This window comes from Ranitomeya variabilis, chromosome 4, assembly GCF_051348905.1.
Source record: "Ranitomeya variabilis isolate aRanVar5 chromosome 4, aRanVar5.hap1, whole genome shotgun sequence".
Lineage (NCBI taxonomy): Eukaryota > Metazoa > Chordata > Amphibia > Anura > Dendrobatidae > Ranitomeya > Ranitomeya variabilis.
The window spans coordinates 712121523-712143773 of NC_135235.1; the positions used below are offsets into that span (position 1 = coordinate 712121523).

At 45.1% G+C, this 22251-nt stretch overlaps 1 protein-coding gene across 4 annotated transcripts in view; it reads left to right on the forward strand.

Moving 5' to 3' along the window:
- The window catches only part of LOC143766554 (uncharacterized), a 31310-nt gene that overhangs the window by 4303 nt on the left and 4756 nt on the right, over positions 1-22251 (forward strand). For all 4 annotated transcript variants that reach the window (XM_077254334.1, XM_077254332.1, XM_077254335.1 and 1 more), the window contains one exon: positions 3976-4069. In XM_077254334.1, coding sequence (XP_077110449.1) covers positions 3976-4069 — 94 coding nt within the window. The remainder of the gene's footprint in view (positions 1-3975; positions 4070-22251) is intronic.

The window sequence follows — 22251 nt, forward strand, 5'->3', positions numbered from 1 at the left end:
AAAAAAACAAACAGTACATACTCGCCTTTCGGTGTCCGTCAGGTCCCTTGCCGTCTGCTTCCTGCTCTGACTGAGCCGCCGTACAGTGAGAGCAGAGCGCAGCGGTGACGTCACTGCTGTGCTCTCACTTCTCACTGTACGGCCGGATCTCAGTCAGAGCAGGAAGCAGACGGCAAGGGACCTGACGGACATCAGAATGTGAGTATGTACTGTTGTTTTTTTTTTTTTTACATTTACGCTGGTAACCAGGGTAAACATCGGGTTACTAAGCGCGGCCCTGCGCTTAGTAACCCGATGTTTACCCTGGTTACCAGTGAAGACATCGCTGGATCGGTGTCACACACCGATTTAGCGATGTCAGCGGGACCTCAACGACCAAAAAAAGGTCCAGGCCATTCCGACACGACCAGCGATCTCGCAGCAGGGGCCTGATCGCTGGTACGTGTCACACATAGCGAGATCGCTACTGAGGTCGCTGTTGCGTCACAAAACTAGTGACTCAGCAGCGATCTCGCTAGCGATCTCGCTATGTGAGACGGGGCCTTAAGTAAATCCTGAAAACATGACCTGTTGGTGGGTCTTGAGGACTGGAGTTGAGAAACATTGCTCTAGACTGCAAAGCAGAGACATTACTTAAAAGATCATGGGAGTCCTGCACCAGAGCCTTTAGACCGGCTATATCCAGAACATGTACAAAAATTGTACCTGTTCTGGATAAAATTGTACAATATCTAAATTGTGCACAATTCCATGCCAAGGTGAGTTCCTGTTTGGCAGTGTGCTCGATTAGATCCTCACCAAGGCGGGAAAGAGAAAGAAGGGGTTCCCTAAACAGTCTGTTCGGTCCTACAGGAGGGCCTTCAGAAAGTGACCATTCGGTAGAAGGTGGCCTTATGAAAACCGAGATCGCTGGGAGACAAAGGAGACCAAACAAAAAGGTGCCCATTTTAGCGGATCCTCTCCCAGGAAGAGTAATAAATTCCATTCACCCTGACCTCCTGTGGGCGGCAGGTTAAAAATGTTTTGCCACAGATGGCGGGAGATCACTTCTAATCCCTGGACCCTGGGCTTAGTAACATCAGGGTTGAAACTAGAGTTTTGTCGAATCCCCTCAGATTCCTTTGTCATCACCTCTCTTAGATCCCCGGCACAACAGGAGGCTCTTGAGTTGGAGGTTTTATGTCTATTATCTAAGCATGTCCTGGTGGAGGTCCCGGGAGACCAGGAGGGAAGGGGATTCCATGGGTAGTGAAACCGTCCAGGATAGTTACTACGAATGCTAGCCCTGATGGATGTGGAGCTCATATGGACGATAACCTGGCCCAGGGGCAGAGTTCCATAGAGGAGGCTGTTGACTCCTCAAATCTAAACGAATTAAAGGCAGTCAGTCATGCTTTACATCGCTTTCTCCCACAGCTGCGGGGTACGTATGTGAGGGGTTTGTCGGACAATACCATGTCAGTTGCATACGTAAATTGGCAAGGCAGAACTTGATCAAAATTGCTGATGTCTACTGTGGTGGATGTTCTCGATCTGGCCGAAGCCCATCTCTTGTCCCTCTCAGCCCTTCACATCAGGGGAGTGGAAAATCTTAAAGCGGCTTCCTCAGCTTCTACCAGGGACAACAGAAAGGTCCAAAGATTTGCCTCCCTGGACAGAGCAGATCAGCCGGAGTTGGTCGACTCCCTCCAGTTCCCTTGTCGCTTCAGTCTGGCCTATGTGTTTCCTCCAATGATGGTGCTTCCACAAGTCATCAGGAAGATCAGGGACGAGAGAGAAAGGGTAATTCTCTTCGCTCCTTTCTGGCCCAAGAGACCTTGGTTTTCATGGCTCAGAGCCATGTCCATATCTGACCCCTGGATCTTCCCATCAGATCCGGGCCTGCTGTCTTGCAGTCCATTCTGTCATCCTTGGGTGAGAGGTCTCCACTTGACGGCGTGGAACTTGAGGCAGTTGTTGAAATTAAGGGGGTTTTCTGACAACCTGATTAGTACCAGTCTGCACAGTAGGAAAGAATCCACGACCAAGATATACAGTACAGTGTGGAGGAAGTTCCTTAATTTTCATACTGGGCCTTTCTCTAGTGAGGTTCCAGTTGCTGCAATTTTCGAGGGTTGGGAGCTGGGTTTTTCAGTTAACACATTAAAGGATCAGATATCAGCTTTTGGGAGCCCTATTTAGTCGTAATATTGCAGGAGATAGATGGGTTGCACGGTTTATTTCAGCGTGTGAGCGTAGCGACTCTGTACACATTGCTCGCTTGCCTCCCTAGGACCTGAATCTGGTCCTTGATGCACCTGATAGGTCCGTCTTCTGTCTTGTCGCATGAAAGTACATATCATTAAAGTACATATTAAATATCCCTGAAGGCAGAGTACGGCTCTGTTTGTGTCTTTTCAGAGCCACAGGAAAGGGTTTGGAGTCACAAGGAGCACTTTATCACGTTGGATCACAGATACAATCTGTCTGGCTTAAGGCCCCGTCTCACTAAGCGATTTACCAACGATCACGACCAGCGATACGACCTGGCCGTGATCGTTGGTAAGTCGCTGTGTGGTCGCTGGGGAGCTGTCACACAGACAGCTCTCTCCAGCGACCAACGATCAGGGGAACGACTTCGGCATCGTTGAAACTGTCTTCAACGATGCCGAAGTCCCCCTGCAGCACCCGGGTAACCAGGGTAAACATCGGGTTACTAAGCGCAGGGCCGCGCTTAGTAACCCGATGTTTACCCTGGTTACCAAAAAAAACAAACAGTACATACTCGCCTTTCGGTGTCCAGGTCCCTTGCCGTCTGCTTCCTGCTCTGACTGAGATCCGGCCGTACAGTGAGAGCAGAGCGCAGCGGTGACGTCACTGCTGTGCTCTCACTTCTCACTGTACGGCCAGCAGTCAGTGAGAGCAGGAAGCAGACGGCAAGGGACCTGACGGACATCAGATGGTGAGTATGTACTGTTTTTTTTTTTTTTTTACATTTACGCTGGTAACCAGGGTAAACATCGGGTTACTAAGCGCGGCCCTGCGCTTAGTAACCCGATGTTTACCCTGGTTACCAGTGAAGACATCGCTGGATCGGTGTCACACACACCGATTCAGCGATGTCAGCGGGGCCTCAACGACCGAAAAAAGGTCCAGGCCATTCCGACACGACCAGCGATCTCACAGCAGGGGCCTGATCGCTGGTACGTGTCACACATAGCGAGATCGCTATGGAGGTCGCTGTTGCGTCACAAAACTTGTGACTCAGCAGCGATCTCGCTATGTGAGACGGGGCCTTTACTCAGCAAAGGGTGAAGGTCCTCCGGATGGAATAAGGGCACATTCGGCACGGGCTATGGCATTCTCCTGGGCTAAGAAGGCGGACATCTCGATTGATCTGATATGTAATGCTGCAACATGGTCTTCACCATCTATCTTTTACAGCCACTATAGACTCAATTTGTCATCTGAATTTGTTTTCGGGAGACCTGTCCTCAATACGGTGGTCCCTCCCAGATGATGGTTCTCTGTAAGTCTCTCAGTGGGTGCTGTCATGGCGAGAATAAAAAAGGATTACTTACCGGTAATTGTATTTTATGGAGTCCACGACAGAACCCACTTCCCTCCCTTAGTCGCACATAATAGAGATGTGTATGTATTTCACTCGGGTGATGGTAGTATACGTTGAAGTATATGTTTATACATATTGAGTAGTTTTTATGACGATGTTCTAATGTTTTCTTGGCGGTTCGTCTTGTACTCTGTAATCCAACTGAGGAGGGGAGGGGGACCACCCCTTTTTATCTGTAGGCTTCTTGTTCCTGGGGGTGGATCCCCTCTCTCAGTGGGTGCTATCGTGGACTCCATAAAATACAATTACTGGTAAGTAATCCGGTTTATCCAGTTTGTAATGAGAACGGTGGAGATGGCAGGATTAGAGCTGATCATAGATGTGACTTCTCCATCTGTCTGTGACTTTTACAATATTTGTTTCAGTGTGAAGATCTGACCCGTATTAAAACTACAGAGACGTATGTGAGGGGTGATGACGAGTGGTGTAAAGAGGAGATTCCTACATATGACTACCCAGGTGAGTAGTAACCACTAAATGCAGAGAAGTCACAGATTCTTCTCAGCCACTGTCTGTGGCTGCTTTATCGGTGGTGTAGTCTGGCTGGATCACAATCGTGTGATCACCATTTTGCCTCTAGACCACAACATTCTCCTCCACCCAAAAGTGTTCAAATGACTTTGGACTTTAAAAGCCCTTTTCTATAGAATATATAGCCTGGAGGGCCAACCTACACCCTGAAATTAGGAGACGATGGTCATAACCTGCCCAGATCTGTAAACTCAAATGACAGTGTACGTAGAATGTGCTGACAAGTTAGAAAATCACTTGAAGAAAAATACTATGATGGGCCTGTAAGAGAAATTGGAGAGTAATGATGCTGTTGGCTTCCTATAACCTGTTATCTTATTGGATGAATCTACCTTCTTCCCCTTCTGTGCTGCTGAATGTGCTCATATGGTCCCCACAAGACCAGGTCCAGTCTTTCTGGACAAACTTTGCTTTTATGATCGACAACATTAAATGTGCAGTGAGGGCCTAGTGTGAATTTCTGTACTGTAAGGGTATGTGTCCACGTTCAGGATTGCATCAGGATTTGGTCAGGATTTTACATCAGTATTTGTAAGCCAAAACCAGGAGTGGGTGATAAATGCAGAAGTGGTGCATATGTTTCTATTATACTTTTCCTCTATCTGTTCCACTCCTGGTTTTGGCTTACAAATACTGATGTAAAATCCTGACCAAATCCTGATGCAATCCTGAACGTGGACACATACCCTAACAGTTTCCCTTTTATACTGAATTTTCAATTTTACCCCTCGCCACGACAGCACCCACTTGAGAGAGGGACCCGCCCATAGGAACAGGAAACCTACAGAGATAAAAAGGGCCGTCCCCCTCTCCTCCTCAGTTGGTTTCCTGTTCCTATCGGAAATCCCTGGATTCCTACAGATGGAGGTGGTTGGAGCACCTCCAGATTACCTGAGCCTGTGCACCCGCCTGTGTGGTCCTCTCGATGACAGCAGGGGCTGCGGCATCAGTAGTAGCGGTGGGGGAGCCACTGCATGCAGCCTCCCCCCTCGTCTGTTCACCATTCGGCAGGTTCCGGACAACAAAGCCCGGCCTATGGAGGAGGCGTGTGTGTGGGGCCGATCTTCCAGTTACCAGCGGTGGAGTGCAGTGCTAGAAGGCGGCGGAGGCTGCGTCGTGCGGGTAAGTCCATGCTGCTACATTGAACCGGAAGTGGTCGGAGCACTTCCGGTTCGCGGCGGGCGGCGTGCTGCAGATGACCGCGCGATTCAAATGGCAGGCCGGGGCACAGAGCTATTCGCTCAGTATGCTGTCCCCGGCGCATGATGAGCATCCACCAGCGGTGGAGCAAGATAGCGCTGTCAAAATCAGCGCTAAGGGCTCAAAATCATCGGCAAAAAGGAGTGGTCGTTCCATGGAAGGATCTGACACTCACATGAGAAGTAAAACGAGGAGTAGAGATGCAGATCTACTCAGACCCCACACAGTGTCTCCACCTCCAAAACCGGTATGATGATGATGAAGATGATAGCTTCACTGGGTGAGTGTTTATGATCCTCTACCTATAAGCTGATCCCTTCCTTCTCTGCCTCTCCCCTTAGGCTAAGAAGACCAATAAATCTAAGTATAAGGAGTGTGCCCTGTGTATGCAACCCCTGCCCGACACGTATCTTAAAAGGTTGTGTCAAAGCTGTATAGATCAGACCTTACAGGATGAGGCGGCTGTTACGACCACAAATATCAGAGCCATAATAAGGCAGGAGATCCAGTCTCTGGGATCAAAATCCCTAAAGAAACATGGAAGTAAGCGCCTTTCTCCCGTTTCCAGTTCAGAGTCTGAAGAGGGCTTAATCTGATCCTTCAATACCTCAGGATCATCTCCCAGCTCTTCTGAGGATGAAGGCGGAGCAAGTTTTCCAGTCGACAGTATAGACAACCTTATAAAATCCGTTAGGAACACTATGGGGTGTCCAGATACTAAGGAGGTCAGGTCGGTTCAGGACATCATGTTTGCAGGACTACGCCAGAAAAAACGGCGTGCATTTCCAGTCATTTCCGCTATTAAAGACCTTGTCAAAAAAGAATGGGACAAACAGGGCAAAGGGTTTCTCCCATCATCTTCCAAAAGGCGTTACCCTTTTAGTGATGAGGAATTAGCAGTGTGGTCTAAAGTCCCTAAGGTAGATGCAGCGGTAGCATCCACCTCAAAGCAATCTTCCCTTCCGGTAGAAGATGCAGGAATCTTACTAGATCCACTAGATCGTAAGACTGCAGCTCTCCTTAAAAGATCTTGGGAGACGATCACGGGAGCCTTTAAACCGGCCATATCAGGCACATGCACAGCTAGGTCACTATTAGTTGGATAGACCAGCTGGAGCAACAGGTAAAAAGCAAGATCACAAGAGAAAAAATTCTCCAGACAGTTCCACTGATCAGAAGTGCTGTGGCATTTTTAGCGGACGCTTCAGCGGATTCTTTCCGTCTGGCAGCAAGATCAACAGGCCTGGTCAACGGGGCTCGTCGAGCCCTCTGGCTGAAAGGATGGAAGGGGGATGCACAGTCAAAATCCAGACTATGTACAATCCCGTGCCAGAGTGAGTTCCTGTTTGGAAAGGTTCTTGACGACCTACTCAATAAAGCAGGAGAAAGAAGGAAGGGATTTCCTAAACAGTTTCTTCCTTCTTATAGGAGAGCGTTAATAGAGTAGTCACAAACATTTTACATGTACGAATATATAATCAATATTCTATCAGAAGAAAATTTACTGTGAATGTCACCTGCATGCATGTCAGGACTATAATCAGGAAAAGTGCCAAAACTCCATATATAAACATCACAAAAAATGCAGTTAAATGCTCCCATAAAATGTATAAGTTTATTTAGAAACCAATAAAACATATATCAAAACAGAGGACAGATTAATCGATAACAATGAGGGGAAGTGAAGCGCTATGTGGCGGTACAAGTTGCCCAAGGACTACAAGGCTCCATCACTGCACAACCATACCAATGATTATAATTAATAAATAAACGACCCATGGCCATATCAAGTTCCTTTCTACTTGATATGGCCATGGGTCGTTTATTTATTACCGTATATACTGGAGTATAAGCCGAGATTTTCAGCCCACTTTTTTGAGCTGAAAGTCCCCCTCTCTGCTTATACTCGAGTCATACCCAGAGGTCGGCAGGGGAGGGGGAGCGGGGGCTGTCTAAAAATACTCACCTAGTCCAGGCGCGGTCCCTGGCTTCCCCGGCGCTGGCAGCAGCAGCTTCAGCTTCTTCCTGTACTGAGCGGTCACATGGTACCGCTCATTACAGTAAATGAATATGCGGCTCCACCTCCCATGGGGGTGAAGCCGCATATTCATGACTGTAATGGGCGGTAACGGTGACCGCTCAGTACAGTTAGAAGCTGCGGCGCCGGGGAAGCAGGGACTGCACAGCTCCAGGACCAGGTGAGTATACGGGGAGGGGAGCGCAGCGCTGTGCGATAGTCACCTTTCCTCGTTCCGGGCGCCGCTCTGTCTTCAGCAGTGACGCTCAGGTCAGAGGGCACGGTGATGTAGTTAGTGTGCGCCCTCTGCTGAACGTCTGTGCTGAACATGGAGTGGCGCCGGAACGAGGTGCGGGTGACTATTGAAAGTGCCGGGGTCCTGAGCGACGGAGAGGTGAGCATGTGATTTTTTATTTTTTTTTTATCGCAGCAAATGGGGCAAATATCTGTATGGGGCCATAATGTTTGTACAGCACTATATGGGGCCATAATGTTTGTGCAGCACTATATGGGGCCATAATGTTTGTGCAGCACTATATGGGGCCATAATGTTTTGTGCAGCACTATATGGGGCCATAACGTTTGTGCAGCACTATATGGGGCCATAACGTTTGTGCAGCACTATATGGGGCCATAACGTTTGTGCAGCACTATATGGGGCCATAACGTTTGTGCAGCACTATATGGGGCCATAACGTTTGTGCAGCACTATATGGGGCCATAACGTTTGTGCAGCACTATATGGGGCCATAACGTTTGTGCAGCACTATATGGGGCCATAATGTTTGTGCAGCACTATATGGGGGCCATAACGTTTGTGCAGCACTATATGGGGCAAGTGTCTGTATGGGGCCATAATTAACGTTTGTAGGGCACTACAGTATATGGGGCAAGTGTCTGTATGGAGCATCTTATAGGGCCATAATCAAGGTTTTTGCAGCACTATATGGGGCAAATATCTTTATAGAGCATCTTATGGGGCCATAATCAGCATTTGTGCAGCATTATATTGGGCAAATGTGTCTATGGAGGATCTTATGGGGCCTTTATTAACCTTTATGCAGGATTATATGGGGCATATTTTAATATGGAACATCTTATGGGGCCATCATAAACTGCATGGAGCATTATATGTGGCTCCTGATTCAATATGGATATTCAAAAATACTTAACCTACTGATGTCTCAATTAATTTTACTTTTATTGGTATCTATTTTTAATTTTGACATTTACCGGTAGTTGCTACATTTCCCACCCTAGGCTTCTACTCGAGTCATTAAGTTTTCCCAGTTTTTGTGGCAAAATTAGGGGGGTAGGCTTATACTCGGGTCGGCTTATACTCGAGTATGTAAGGTAATTATAATCATTGGTATGGTTGTGCAGGGATGGGGCCTTGTAGTCCTTGGGCAACTTGTACCGCCACATAGTGCTTCATTTCCCCTCATTGTTGTCCATTAATCTGTCCTCTGTTTTGATATGTTTTATTGGTTTCTAAATAAACTTATACATTTTATGGGAGCATTTAACTGCGTTTTTGTTATGTTTATTTATAGGAGAGCGCTTAGAAGACGGCCATTTAACAGGAGAAGGCCGTATGAGCCACAAAGGGATCGCTGGGAAACAAAGGAAACAAAACAGAAAGGTGCCTTATTTAGTAATCCTGAAACATCCAGACGTGGTAGATACCGTCAGTAATGAAATCCCAGTGGGTGGAAGACTGAAATATTTTCACCACAAATGGGAATGCATAACTTCAAACCAGTGGATCCTTCGTCTAGTAAAATCCGGACTAAAATTAGAATTTTCCCAACTACCAAGGGATACTTTTATTGTAACATCACTGAGAGTGCCGGAACAGCAAGAAGCGCTTCAGTCAGAAATTCTGAGTCTTTTGGCTAAGAATGTTCTCATAGAAGTACCAAAGCATCAGGAAGGGAGAGGATTTTATTCCTCTTTGTTTCTGGTTCCTAAACCGGATGGTTCTTTTCGTACTATAATTAACCTAAAAAGATTAAATTCCTTTTTGCATGACCACACCTTCAAGATGGAATCAATAAGGTCCACTGTTAAATTTTTGTTTCCTAGATGTTTCATGACGGGTCTACATTTGAAGGATGTGTACTACCATCTTGCCATCTGTGCAGAACATCAACAATACCTCAGAGTGGCGGTCAACCTACAGGGCCGGATCCGTCACTTCCAATTTACGGCTATGCCATTCGGCCTTTCCATGGCTCCTCGGGCTTTCACAAAAGTCATGCTCGTGGTGATGGCTTATCTGTGTCATCAGGATACGTTAATCGTACCTTACCTAGATGACTTTTTAATAATTGGAAATTCAGCCTCGCAATGTAAAGAACGTTTGGCTAATACCATTTCATCTTTGCAGGCTTTAGGTTGAATTGTGAACTTCAAAAAATCCCGGCTTCAACCAGAAACACTTCAGCCCTTCCTAGGACTAATCTTGGACTCTGTAAGTCAAAAATGTTTCTTACCAGAATCCCAAAAATTAACCATAATTTCAAAAGTTACTATGGCAAGGTCTAATCCTCAAATGTCCCTAAGAGATGCCATGTCTCTTTTAGGCTTACTCTCCTCCTGCATCCCTGCGGTTCAATGGGCCCAATATCATACTAGGGCCTTGCAACATGAGATCCTGTATGCACAATCACACTGTCAGGGTCATTTAAATACAAAAATTACCCTATCAAAAGACGTGATTAATTCACTGCATTGGTGGTTAGATTAAAATCATTTGTCCAGAGGTGTCTCATGGACAATAATCCCCTCTAAAATAGTCACCACTGACGCAGGCCCAGAGGTGTGGGGAGCCCATTTCAGTAAAAATATAGCTCAAGGTTGCTGGAATACGGTAGAGATTCAGCAGTCCTCCAACTGGAAGGAACTAAAAGCTGTTAATTATGCCTTAAATGCTTTCCTTCCTCAGCTCCAAGGATCCCATATGAGAATCCTATCAGACAACACAACATCCGTCGCATATTTAAATCGTCAAGGCGGAACGCGATCAGGAAGTCTAATGTCTTCAGCGGCAAACATTTTCAACCTAGCAGAACCCAATTTTCTGTCACTCACGGCTCTCCATATTAGAGGAGTAGAAAATTCAAATGCCGACTTCCTAAGTCGCCATGCACTCCGCCAAGGAGAATGGACTCTCAATCCTCAAATATTCAGGAGCATAGTGAAAATATGGGGTCTTCCACAAATAGACCTGTTCGCCACCAGAAAAAAACAGACAAGTGCAGATGTTCGCCTCCTTAAATGTAGTAGATCATCCAGACATAATAGACTCGCTCCAGTACCCGTGGAACTACGACCTAGCCTCAGGGTGGATTGATTTAAATCACGCCGATTTAAATCACGATTTAAATCAAAAGATTTTTTTCTATTTAAATCGGATCGATTTAAATCATGATTTTAATCCTGATTTAAATCACTGATTTAAATCAAAAGGTTTTTTTAATATAAATCACGATTAAAATGAGAAGTGAGAGCAGTGCGCATGTGCGCCCATAGTTACACGGACGAAACTAGGGGCAACGATCTAACGCCAGGGTGAGGGGGGGACCCCAAAGTAAGTAAAAATCTTTTTTGTTTTACTATATGGCAATAGGTAGGTGTTTAAAAGCAGCATGTCTTAATTGTATAAACTATTAATAGCCTCCACATTTTGTTCATACTGCCCCTTTAATTCCACACTTCTAGCTTGGTTTCACTTTTGGTTTAGTTTCTTTTTCCATTCAGTTGACATGCCCAAACTTGTTGGATAGTCAGCATCCTACAGAAACCTCTGGAAGAGCATGGCATTGTGAATGTTACACATATACAGCCTTTATTCTACTGAGTTAAACAACTCAGCTTTATCTCATGATGGAAGAACCTTTGGATGGTAAAATATTTTCCTCAAAAAGCAGTTTATTGAAAAAAATCCGATTTAAATCAAAAAAATCCGATTTAAATCAAAAAAATCCGATTTTTTTTTTGATTTTTTTTAAAAAAACATTGATTTTTATCCACCCTGCCTAGCCTATGCCTTTCCTCCAATGATGCTGATTCCGTTGGTCATCAAGAAGATAAGGGAAGAAAAGGCCAGGATCATTCTGATAGCACCATTCTGGCCAAAAAGGCTTTGGTTCTCTTGTCTTCGAGCGATGTCAGTTTGCGATCCCTGGATTCTGCCAGTGATCCCAGACCTACTGTCTCAGGGTCCATTTTACCATCCACAAGTGAAAGGTCTTCACCTAACGGCGTGGAACTTGAGAGGCAAATACTGACATTAAGAGGGTTTTCTCAAGAACTACTGTATTTTCTGGCGTATAAGACTACTTTTTAACCCCTGAAAATCTTCTTAAAAGTCGGGGGTCGTCTTATACGCCCAGTCGTCTTATATGCCGGAAAATACGGTAATTAACACCTTAATGTTAAGCAGGAAGAAATCTACAACTTTAATATACAGTAGAGTATGGAAAACGTTCCTGACTTTCTATACAAAACCCTTCTCTAGCAAGGTTCCTATTAAAGCCATCCTAGAGTTCCTACAAAAAGGCCATGCATTGGGTTTGTCAGTCAATACGTTAAGGGTTCAGGTGTCCGCTTTAGGAGCCCTCTATAGTGCTAACATAGCGGGGGACAGGTGGATAGCAAGATTCATTAGAGCATGCAAAAGATGTACCATATTACATATCCCACGTTTACCTCCCTGGGACTTGAATCTAGTTCTTGATGCTTTAAGTGAACCCCCTTTTGAGCCCTTACATTCTATTCCTCTAAAAAATCTCACGTATAAGGTAGCCTTATTGATAGCCTTGACCTCGGCCAGAAGAGTAGGGGACATCCAAGCTCTCTCCATAGACCCTTCTTTCTTAATGATATACCAGGACAGGGTGGTTCTCAAGCCTGATCCATCATATCTTCCCAAAATAGCATCCTATTACCATAGATCTCAAGAGATCGTGTTGCCTTCCTTTTATGACAATCCATCAAATCCAGAGGAAGAGAAGCTACATATGTTGGATGTGAAAAGAGCAGTCTTAAATTACAAAGAGAGAACCCAGTCCTGCAGACAGAGTAGGGCTCTGTTTGGATGTTTTCAGGGTCACAGAAAAGGCCACAGGGTTACGAAGGCTACCTTGTCCTGCTGGATCAGAGATGCCATCTGTCTGGCCTACTTATCAAAAAGCAAAAATCCTCCAGAAGGAGTGAAAGCACATTCGGCCCAGGCTGTATCATCCTCGTTGGCAGAGAATAAAGACATCTCCATCGAGCTCATATGTAAGGCCGCAACCGGGTCGTCACCCTTGACCTTTTATAAGCATTATAGACTTGATCTATCTTCTACATCTGACTTGGCATTCGGGAGAGCTGTCCTCAGCACGGTGATCCCACCCAGGTGAAGGTTCTCTGTAAATCTCTCAATTGGGTGCTGTCGTGGCGAAGGGTAAAAAGTCGGATTACTTACAGGTAATGCCCTTTTAATGAGCCACGACAGCACCCTGTCACTTCCCACCCTAGTTGCTATGTATGGTTACATATACGGTATATTTTGTTCATGGGTGAATATAAATAAGATAAAACGTACAAAAGTTTACGGACATATATATTAAATTAACAACGGCGGTTCCTCTCGTACTCTGAAAAACAACTGAGGAGGAGAGGGGGACCCTTTTTATCTCTTTAGGTTTCCTGTTCCTATGGGCGGGTCCCTCTCTCAAGTGGGTGCTTTCGTGGTTCATTAAAAGGGCATTACCGGTAAGTAATCCGGCTTTTCTTTTAAAACCAAATAACTTCAAGGAGAATTGTGATAAACTACATAAAAACATTACACCTGTGCCATGATATATCTCTAAGCTGTGTGGCTCTGATGGCTGTAATATACAGTACAGACTAAAAGTTTGGACACACCTTCTCATTTAAAGATTTTTCTGTATTTTCATGACTATGAAATTTGTACATTCACACTAAAGGCATCAAAACTATGAATTAACACGTGGCATTATATACTTAATTTCAGTTGTTTCACACTTTTTTGTTATGTCTTATATTCTAGGTTATTCAAAGTAGCCACCTTTTGCTTTGACTGCTTTGCACACTCTTGGCATTCTCTTGATGAGCTTCAAGAGGTAGTCACCGGAAATGGTTTTCACTTCACAGGTGTGCCCTGTCAGGTTTAATAAGTGGGATTTCTTGCCTTGGTTGGGACCATCAGTTGTGTTGTGCAGAAGTCTGGTGGATACACAGCTGACAGTCCTACTGAATAGACTGTTCGAATTTGTATTATGGCAAGAAAAAAGCAGCTAAGTAAAGAAAAACGAGTGGCTATCATTACTTTAAGAAATGAAGGTCAGTTAGTCAGAAAAATTGGGAAAACTTTGAAAGTGTCCCCAAGTGCAGTGGGAAAAACCATCAAGCGCTACAAAGAAACTGGCTCACATAAGGACTGCCCCAGGAAAGGAAGACCAAGAGTCACCTCTGCTTCTGAGGATAAGTTTATCCAAGTCACCAGCCTCAGAAATCGCAGGTTAACAGCAGCTCAGATTAGAGACCAGGTCAATGCCACACAGAGTTCCAGCAGCAGACGCATCTCTACAACAACTGTTAAGAGGAGACTTTGTGCAGCAGGCCTTCATGGTAAAATAGCTGCTAGGAAACCACTGCTAAGGACAGGCAACAAGCAGAAGAGACTTGTTTGGGCAAAAGAACACAAGGAATGGACATTAGACCAGTGGAAATCTGTGCTTTGGTCTGATGAGTCCAAATTTGAGATCTTTGGTTCCATCCACCGTGTCTTTGTGCGACGCAGAAAAGGTGAACGGATGGACTCTACATGCCTGGTTCCCACCGTGAAGCATGGAGGAGGGGGTGTGATGGTGTGGGAGTGCTTTGCTGGTGACACTATTGGGGATTTATTCAAAATTGAAGGCATACTGAACCAGCATGGCTACCACAGCATCTTGCAGCGGCATGCTATTCCATCCAGTTTACGTTTAGTTGGACCATCGTTTATTTTTCAACAGGACAATGACCCCAAACACCTCCAGGCTGTGTAAGGGCTAATTGACCAAGCAGGAGAGTGATGGGGTGCTACGCCAGATGACCTGGCCTCCATAGTCACCAGACCTGAACCCAATTGATGGTTCGGGGTGAGCTGGATCGCAGAGTGAAGGCAAAAGGGCCAACAAGTGCTAAGCATCTCTGGGAACTCCTTCAAGATTGTTGGAAGACCATTCCCGGTGACTACCTCTTGAAGCTCATCAAGAGAATGCCAAGAGTGTGCAAAGCAGTCATCACAGCAAAAGGTGGCTACTTTGAAAAACCTAGAATATAAGACATATTTTCAGTAGTTTCACACTTTTTTGTTAAGTATATAATTCCACATGTGTTTATTTATAGTTTTGATGCCTTCAGTGTGAATGTACAATTTTCATAGTCATGAAAATACAGAAAAATCTTTAAATGAGAAGGTGTGTCAAAACTTTGGGTCTGTACTGTACATTTATTCACCCCTGCAGGAGATGTGTTGGCATGGCTCGAGCCCTGGTTTCATGGATTCACTCCACATCATAAATTACCGTATATACTTGAATATAAGCCGAGATTTTCAGCCCATTTTTGGGGGCTGAAAGTCCCCCTCTCGGCTTATACTCGAGTCATACCCAGGGGTCGGCAGGGAGAGGGAGCGGTGGCGTCTAATTATACTCCCCTGCTCCTGGTGCGGTCCCTGCAGGTCCCTGGCGCCCCAGCTTCTTCCTGTAATGAGTGGTCACATGGTACCTCTCATTACAGTAATGAATATGCTGCTCTACCTCCCATAGGGGTGGAGCCGCATATTCATTACTGTAATGAGCGGTAACGGTGACCGTTCAGTACAGGAAGAAGCTGCGGCGCCGGGGAAACAGGGACTTAACAGCGCCAGGAGCAGGTGAGTATAACGGGGAGCGCAGCGTTGCGCGGTATTCACCTCCCCGTTCCGGGCGCCGCTCCGTCTTCAGCGTCTTCTGCAGTGACGCTCAGGTAAGAGGGCGCGATGACATGGTTAGTGCGCGCCCTCTGCCTGAATGTCAATGCAGAAGACGCTTAAGATGGAGTGGCGCCGGATCGAAGTCAGGTGAATATTGAAAGTGCCGGGGGCCTGAGCGACGGAGAGGTATGTTGTGTTTTTTTTGTTTGTTTGTTTGTTTTTTAAATCGCAGCAACAGCAAATGGGGCAAGTGTCTGTATGGATCATCTTATGGGGCCATAACATTTGTGCAGTACTGTATGGGGCAAGTGGTGTCTATATGGAGTATCTTATGAGGCCATAATTAATGTTTGTGCAGCATTATATGGGGCAAATGTCTGTATGGAGTATCTTTATGAGGCCATAACGTTTGTGGAGCATTATATGTGGCAAGTGTCTGTATGGAGCATCTTATGGGGCCATAACGTTTGTGCAGCATTATATGGGGCAAGTGTCTGTATGGAGCATCTTATGGGGCCATTATTAACCTTTATGCAGGATTGTATGGGGCATATTTTAATATGGAGCATCTTATGGGGCCATCATAAACTTTATGGGGCTCCTGATTCAATAAGGATATTCAAAAACACTTAACCTACTGATGTCTCAATTAATTTTACTTTTATTGGTATCTATTTTTTACTTTTGACGTTTACCGGTAGCTGCTGCATTTCCCACCCTTGGCTTATATTCGAGTCATTAAGTTTTCCCAGTTTTTTTGTGGCAAAATTAGGGGGGGTCGGCTTATAATCGGGTCGGCTTATACTCGAGTATATGCGGTACATTAGGCTTTCAATCCTCAATAATTCTGATTAATGTACAATCTCTCCTGAAATGGGGGGCACTAATACTTTCTCTACTCTTCTAGACAGGACTCTCATAATTTCTCCAGTGGTTCACCATAAATGGGTGCTCTGGTTTAGTGTTTGAGCTCTCCCCTCATACATACGTTGTTGTTGGGGATGTATCATAAAATAAAAAGTCTATATTTTTTTTACCTGTTCATCTGTATGATATTTTGATTGTGGTGGGATCACCCTGCCTCAGTTATCTGAGTCTGTAACTCCGTGGTAGTCCTTAACCCCTTTCCGACATCGGGTCACCGATGGGTTGGCATGACAACCAGAGGTCTCCTGGAGACCTCTATGGTTGTCACTGCTGGCTTGCACGTGGTGGGAGCACATACAAGTGAGTAATCCTGCTACATCCAGGTGATCTGATCATCGCTTGTATGTAGCTGAGCCGATCGGGTTATGGCAGCTTCTAGTCCAAAATAGAAGTGTCCATGGAGACTATTGAAGCATGCCAAAAGTAGAAAAAAAAATGTTTTTAAAAATATAAAAAAATATAAAAGTTCAAATCACCCCCTTTTGCCCTATTTAAAACAATAAAAAAATCAAACATAAACCTATTTGATATCGCCGAGTTCAGAATCACCCAATATATCAATATTAAAAAAGAACTAACCTGATTGCTAAATGGCGTAGCGACAAAAAAAGTCAGTGCCAGAATTACTTTCTTTTTTTTGGTCTCCATGACATTGCATTAAAATGCAATAACTGACGATCAAAACATTGTATATGCACCAAAATGGTATAATTAAAAATGTCAGCTCAGTGCGCAAAAAATCAGCCCTCACCCAACCCAAGATCACGAAAAATGGAGAAGCTACGGGTATCGGAAAATGGTGCTATTTATTTATTTATTTTTTAACCCCTTCCCGACCTGTGACACAGCGTAGGCGTCATGAAAGTCTGTGCCAATCCGACCTGTGACGCATATGCTGTGTCACAGAATGATCGCATCCCTGCAGGCCGGTAGAAAGGGTTAACTCCAATTTCACCCGACATGCAGGGACGGGGAGTGGTACTTTAGCCCAGGGGGTGGCTTCGCCCCCCCCCCCCCCCCCCCCCCCGTGGCTTCGATCGCTCTGATTGGCTGTTGAAAGTGCAACAGCCAATCAGAGCAATTTGTAATATTTCACCTATGAAAATGGTGAAATATTACAATCCAACCATGGCCGATGCTGCAATAGCATCTGCCATGGCTGGAGACCCCGAACTGCCCACCCCACCGACTGACAGCGGCGATCTGCAGCCGCCGTCAGTGTTCCGTACCCCTCCGTCCTGTCCTAAGCGCCTTCCTCTCCCATCCGACCCTCCCCCCCGCTGTCCGATCGCACCCCCCCCATACTTACCTAGTCCCGGTGTCCCTCCCGGTGTCCTCGGTCTTCTCGCATGGGCGCCGCCATCTTGGAAAATGGCAGGCGCATGCGCAGTGCGCCGGCCGAATATGCCTGCCGGCAGATTCGTTCTTTGCACATTTTGATCGCTGCGATAGGTTCTATCACAGCGATCAAAATAAAAAAAAATAGTAAATAACCCCCCCCCCCCCCCCTTTATCACCCCCATAGGTAGGGCCAATAATAAAATACTGAAAATATATTTATTTTTGTTTTTCTGTTAGGATTAGGGGTAGGGTTGCACTTAGGGTTGCACTTAGGGTTGCACTTAGGGATAGGGTTGCACTTAGGGATAGGGTTGCACTTAGGGATAGGGTTGCACTTAGGGATAGGGTTGCACTTAGGGATAGGGTTGCACTTAGGGATGCACCTAGGGTTGCACTTAGGGATAGGGTTGCACTTAGGGATAGGGTTGCACTTAGGGATAGGGCTGCACTTAGGGATAGGGCTGCACTTAGGGATAGGGCTGCACTTAGGGATAGGGTTGCACTTAGGGATAGGGCTGCACTTAGGGATAGGGTTGCACTTAGGGATAGGGCTGCACTTAGGGATAGGGCTGCACTTAGGGATAGGGCTGCACTTAGGGATAGGGCTGCACTTAGGGATAGGGCTGCACTTAGGGATAGGGCTGCACTTAGGGATAGGGCTGCACTTAGGGATAGGGCTGCACTTAGGGATAGGGCTGCACTTAGGGATAGGGCTGCACTTAGGGATAGGGCTGCACTTAGGGATAGGGCTGCACTTAGGGATAGGGCTGCACTTAGGGATAGGGCTGCACTTAGGGATAGGGCTGCACTTAGGGATAGGGCTGCACTTAGGGATAGGGTTAGAATTAGGGCTAGGGTTGCAATTAGGGTTAGAATTAGGCTATGTGCACATGGTGCAGATTTGGCTGCGGATCCGCAGCGGATTGGTCGCTGCGGATTCGTAGCAGTTTTCCATCACGTTTACAGTACCACGTAAACGTATGGAAAACCAAATCCGCTGTGCCCATGGTGCGGAAAATACAGCGCGGAAACACTGCATTGTACTTTCCGCAGCATGTCAATTCTTTGTGCGGATTTCGCAGCGTTTTACACCTGCTCCATAATAGGAATCCGCAGGTGAAATCCACACAAAAAAACACTGGAAATCCGCGGTAAATCAGCAGGTAAAGCGCACACAAATCCGCACACAAATCCGCAACGTGGGCACATAGCCTTAGGGTTAGGGTTGGAATTAGGGTTAAGACTGGGGTTAGGGGTGTGTTGGGGTTAGGGTTGGGATTAGGGTTAGGAGTGTGTTGGGGTTAGTGTTGGAGTTAGAATTGTGGGGTTTCCACTGTTTAGGCACATCAGGGGGTCTCCAAACGCGACATGGCGCCACCATTGATTCCAGCCAATCTTGCGTTGAAAAAGTCAAATGGTGCTTTCTCCCTTCCGAGCCCCGACGTGTGCCCAAACAGTGGTTTACCCCCACATATGGGGTACCAGTGTACTCAGGAGAAACTGGACAACAACTTTTGGGGTCCAATTTCTCCTGTAACCCTTGGGAAAAGAATAAATTGCAAGCTAAAAAATCATTTTTGAGGAAAGAAAAATTATTTTTTATTTTCTCGGCTCTGCGTTATAAACTTCTGTGAAGCAGCTGGGGGTTTAAAGTGCTCACTATGCATCTAGATAAGTTCCTTGGGGGGGTCTAGTTTCCAAAATGGGGTCACATGTGGGGGAGCTCCAATGTTTAGGCACACAGGGTCTCTCCAAACGCGACATGGTGTCCGCTAACGATGGAGATAATTTTTCATTCAAAAAGTCAAATGGCGCTCCTTCCCTTCCGAGCCTTACCATGTGCCCAAACAGTGGTTTACCCCCACATGTGAGGTATCGGTGTACTCAGGAGAAATTGTCCAACAAATTTTTGGATCCATTTTATCCTGTTGCCCATGTGAAAATGAAAAAATTGAGGCTAAAATAATTTTTTTGTGAAAAAAAAAAAAGTACTGTTTCATTTTTACGGATCAATTTGTAAAGCACCTGGGGGTTTAAAGTGCTCACTATGCTTCTAGATAAGTTCCTTAGGGGGTCTAGTTTCCAAAATGGGGTCACTTGTGGGGGAGCTCCAATGTTTAGGCACACGGGGGGCTCTCCAAACACGACATGGTGTCCGCTAAAGATTGGAGCCAATTTTTCATTGAAAAAGTCAAATGGCGCTCCTTCCCTTCCGAGCCCTGCCGTGCACCCAAACAGTGGTTTACCCCCACATATGAGGTATCAGCGTACTCAGGACAAATTGGACAACAACGTTCGTGGTCCAGTTTCTCCTTTTACGCTTGGGAAAATAAAAAAATTTTCGCTAAAAGATCATTTTTGTGACTAAAAAGTTAAATGTTCATTTTTTACTTCCATGTTGCTTCTGCTGCTGTGAAACACCTAAGGGTTAATAAACTTCTTGAATGTGGTTTTGAGCACCTTGAGGGGTGCAGTTATTAGAATGGTGTCACTTTTTGGTATTTTCAGCCATATAGAACCCTCAAACTGACTTCAAATGTGAAGTGGTCCCTAAAAAAAAATGGTTTTGTAAATTTTGTTGTAAAAATGAGAAATCACTGGTCAAATTTTAACCCTTATAACTTCCTAGCAAAAAAAAAATTTGTTTCCAAAATTGTGCTGATGTAAAGTAGACATGTAGGAAATGTTATTTATTAACTATTTTGTGTTACATAACTCTCTGGTTTAACAGAATAAAAATTCAAAATGTGAAAATTGCAAAATTTTCAAAATTTTCGCCAGATTTCCATTTTTTTCACAAATAAACGCAGAAATTATCGACCTAAATTTACCACTAACATGAAGCCCAATATGTCACGAAAAAACAATCTCAGAACCGCTAGGATCCGTTGAAGCGTTCCGGAGTTATTATTTCAAAAAGGGACACTGGTCAGAATTGCAAAAAACGGCCAGGTCATTAAGGTCAAAATAGGCTGGGTCATGAAGGGGTTAACAAAGTTTGGATTTTTTTTGTCACCACTTGGATAAAAAAGAACGTAGACATGTTTGGTGTCTATGAATTTGTGGTAATCTGGAGAATCATACTGGCAGGTCAGTTTTAGTATTTAGTGAATATAGTAAAAAAGCAAGACAAAAAACAACTGTGGGATTGCCCTTTTTTTTCAATTTCACTGCACTTGGAATTTTTTTTCCCGTTTTCCAGTAAACAATATGTTAAAACTAAACTCTCGTTCAAAAATACAACTCAACCCACAAAAAACAAGCCCTCACATTACAATATTTAACAAAAAATAAAAGTTATGGCTCTGGGAAGAAGGGGAGCAAAAAATGAAAATGCAAAACCAAAAATACCTCTGGTCGTTAAGGGGTTAAAAAGGTCTCCATTCCCTTTTCGAAATGCTTGAGATCTAAATTTATCAGATGTCTGCTCTACACTATTGGGCTATATGCACACAATCCATTTTCGTGGCATTTTTTTTTACGTCTGTAAATGCTCCGGAAATGCAATGGAATACTAAAGCAAGGGAAATCAAAGACAATCCTGAAGTGTACTGCACATTATCAGTAAATTTCTGTCCGTATTTGTATTGTTTTATTTTCTGAAGCATGCCAATTCTTTTTGCGTTTCTGCTGCGTTTTTGACTCATTGACTTCAACTGAGTCAGTCAAATCTGCAGCTAAAACACAGGTGTAAAAAGGTTTGCGGACTAGCTTCAGATTTGCTGTCAAAAACGCTGCAAATTGTCAAAGGGAAATACTGTCAAAAGGAGGAAGAGTGTGTAGGCGGAGAATATGTGTCTGTGTGTGGGCGGAGAGTATGTATGTGTCTGTGTGGGCGGAGAGTATGTATGTGTCTGTGTGGGCGGAGAATATGCGTGTGTCTCTGTGTGTGAGCGGAGAATACGTGCGTGTGTGTCTCTGTGTGTGGGCGGAAAATGTGTGTCTGTACTCAAGCGACGGACATGTATACCCAGGCGTCGTCTGATGGGACTACTACTCCCATCTGGCTACATCTTTTGACAGGAGGTAGTCGCTGAAGCAGTGTACCACTGAGCCACTGTGAAAGTTCACTGGAGTTGATTAGCTGATCAGCTCCGGTGCTCTCACTTACGGCATCGCTGTATGGGAAAGTTCTCACACAGCGGTAGTGCCCTAAGTGAGAGAATTGCAGCTGATCAGCTGATGAACTCCAGTGAACTCTCACAGCAGCGCAGTGATACACTGCGGGAATAATTACCTCCTGTCAATGTATCACTGGAGGCCGGGTATAGCAGTCACATCTCCTGATGTGACTGCTCTACACGTGAGATCGCCGTGGGACACTTGATATTAAATGGACTACGGCGGACAGGATAGTATATGTTGGTTTATTATTATTTTGATTGTTTGCGGGAGACAAGGGAGTTCGAGATTAGGCATTCAGTAAATATGGTACATTTTGATTCAATAAAGGAGTCTGTGATTATTTCAAATAAAGGACTTTATTCTGGGTGTCTGTGTTTTATACAATATCATTAGGGCTAGTAATGGATAGGTGTCTTATAGAAGTCTCTCCATTACTAACCTGTGGGTTTGATGTCACCTGATAATACAAAGGCGACATCAACCCCACAAATATGAACCTCACTTGCCAACGCTACAGGGCAAGTG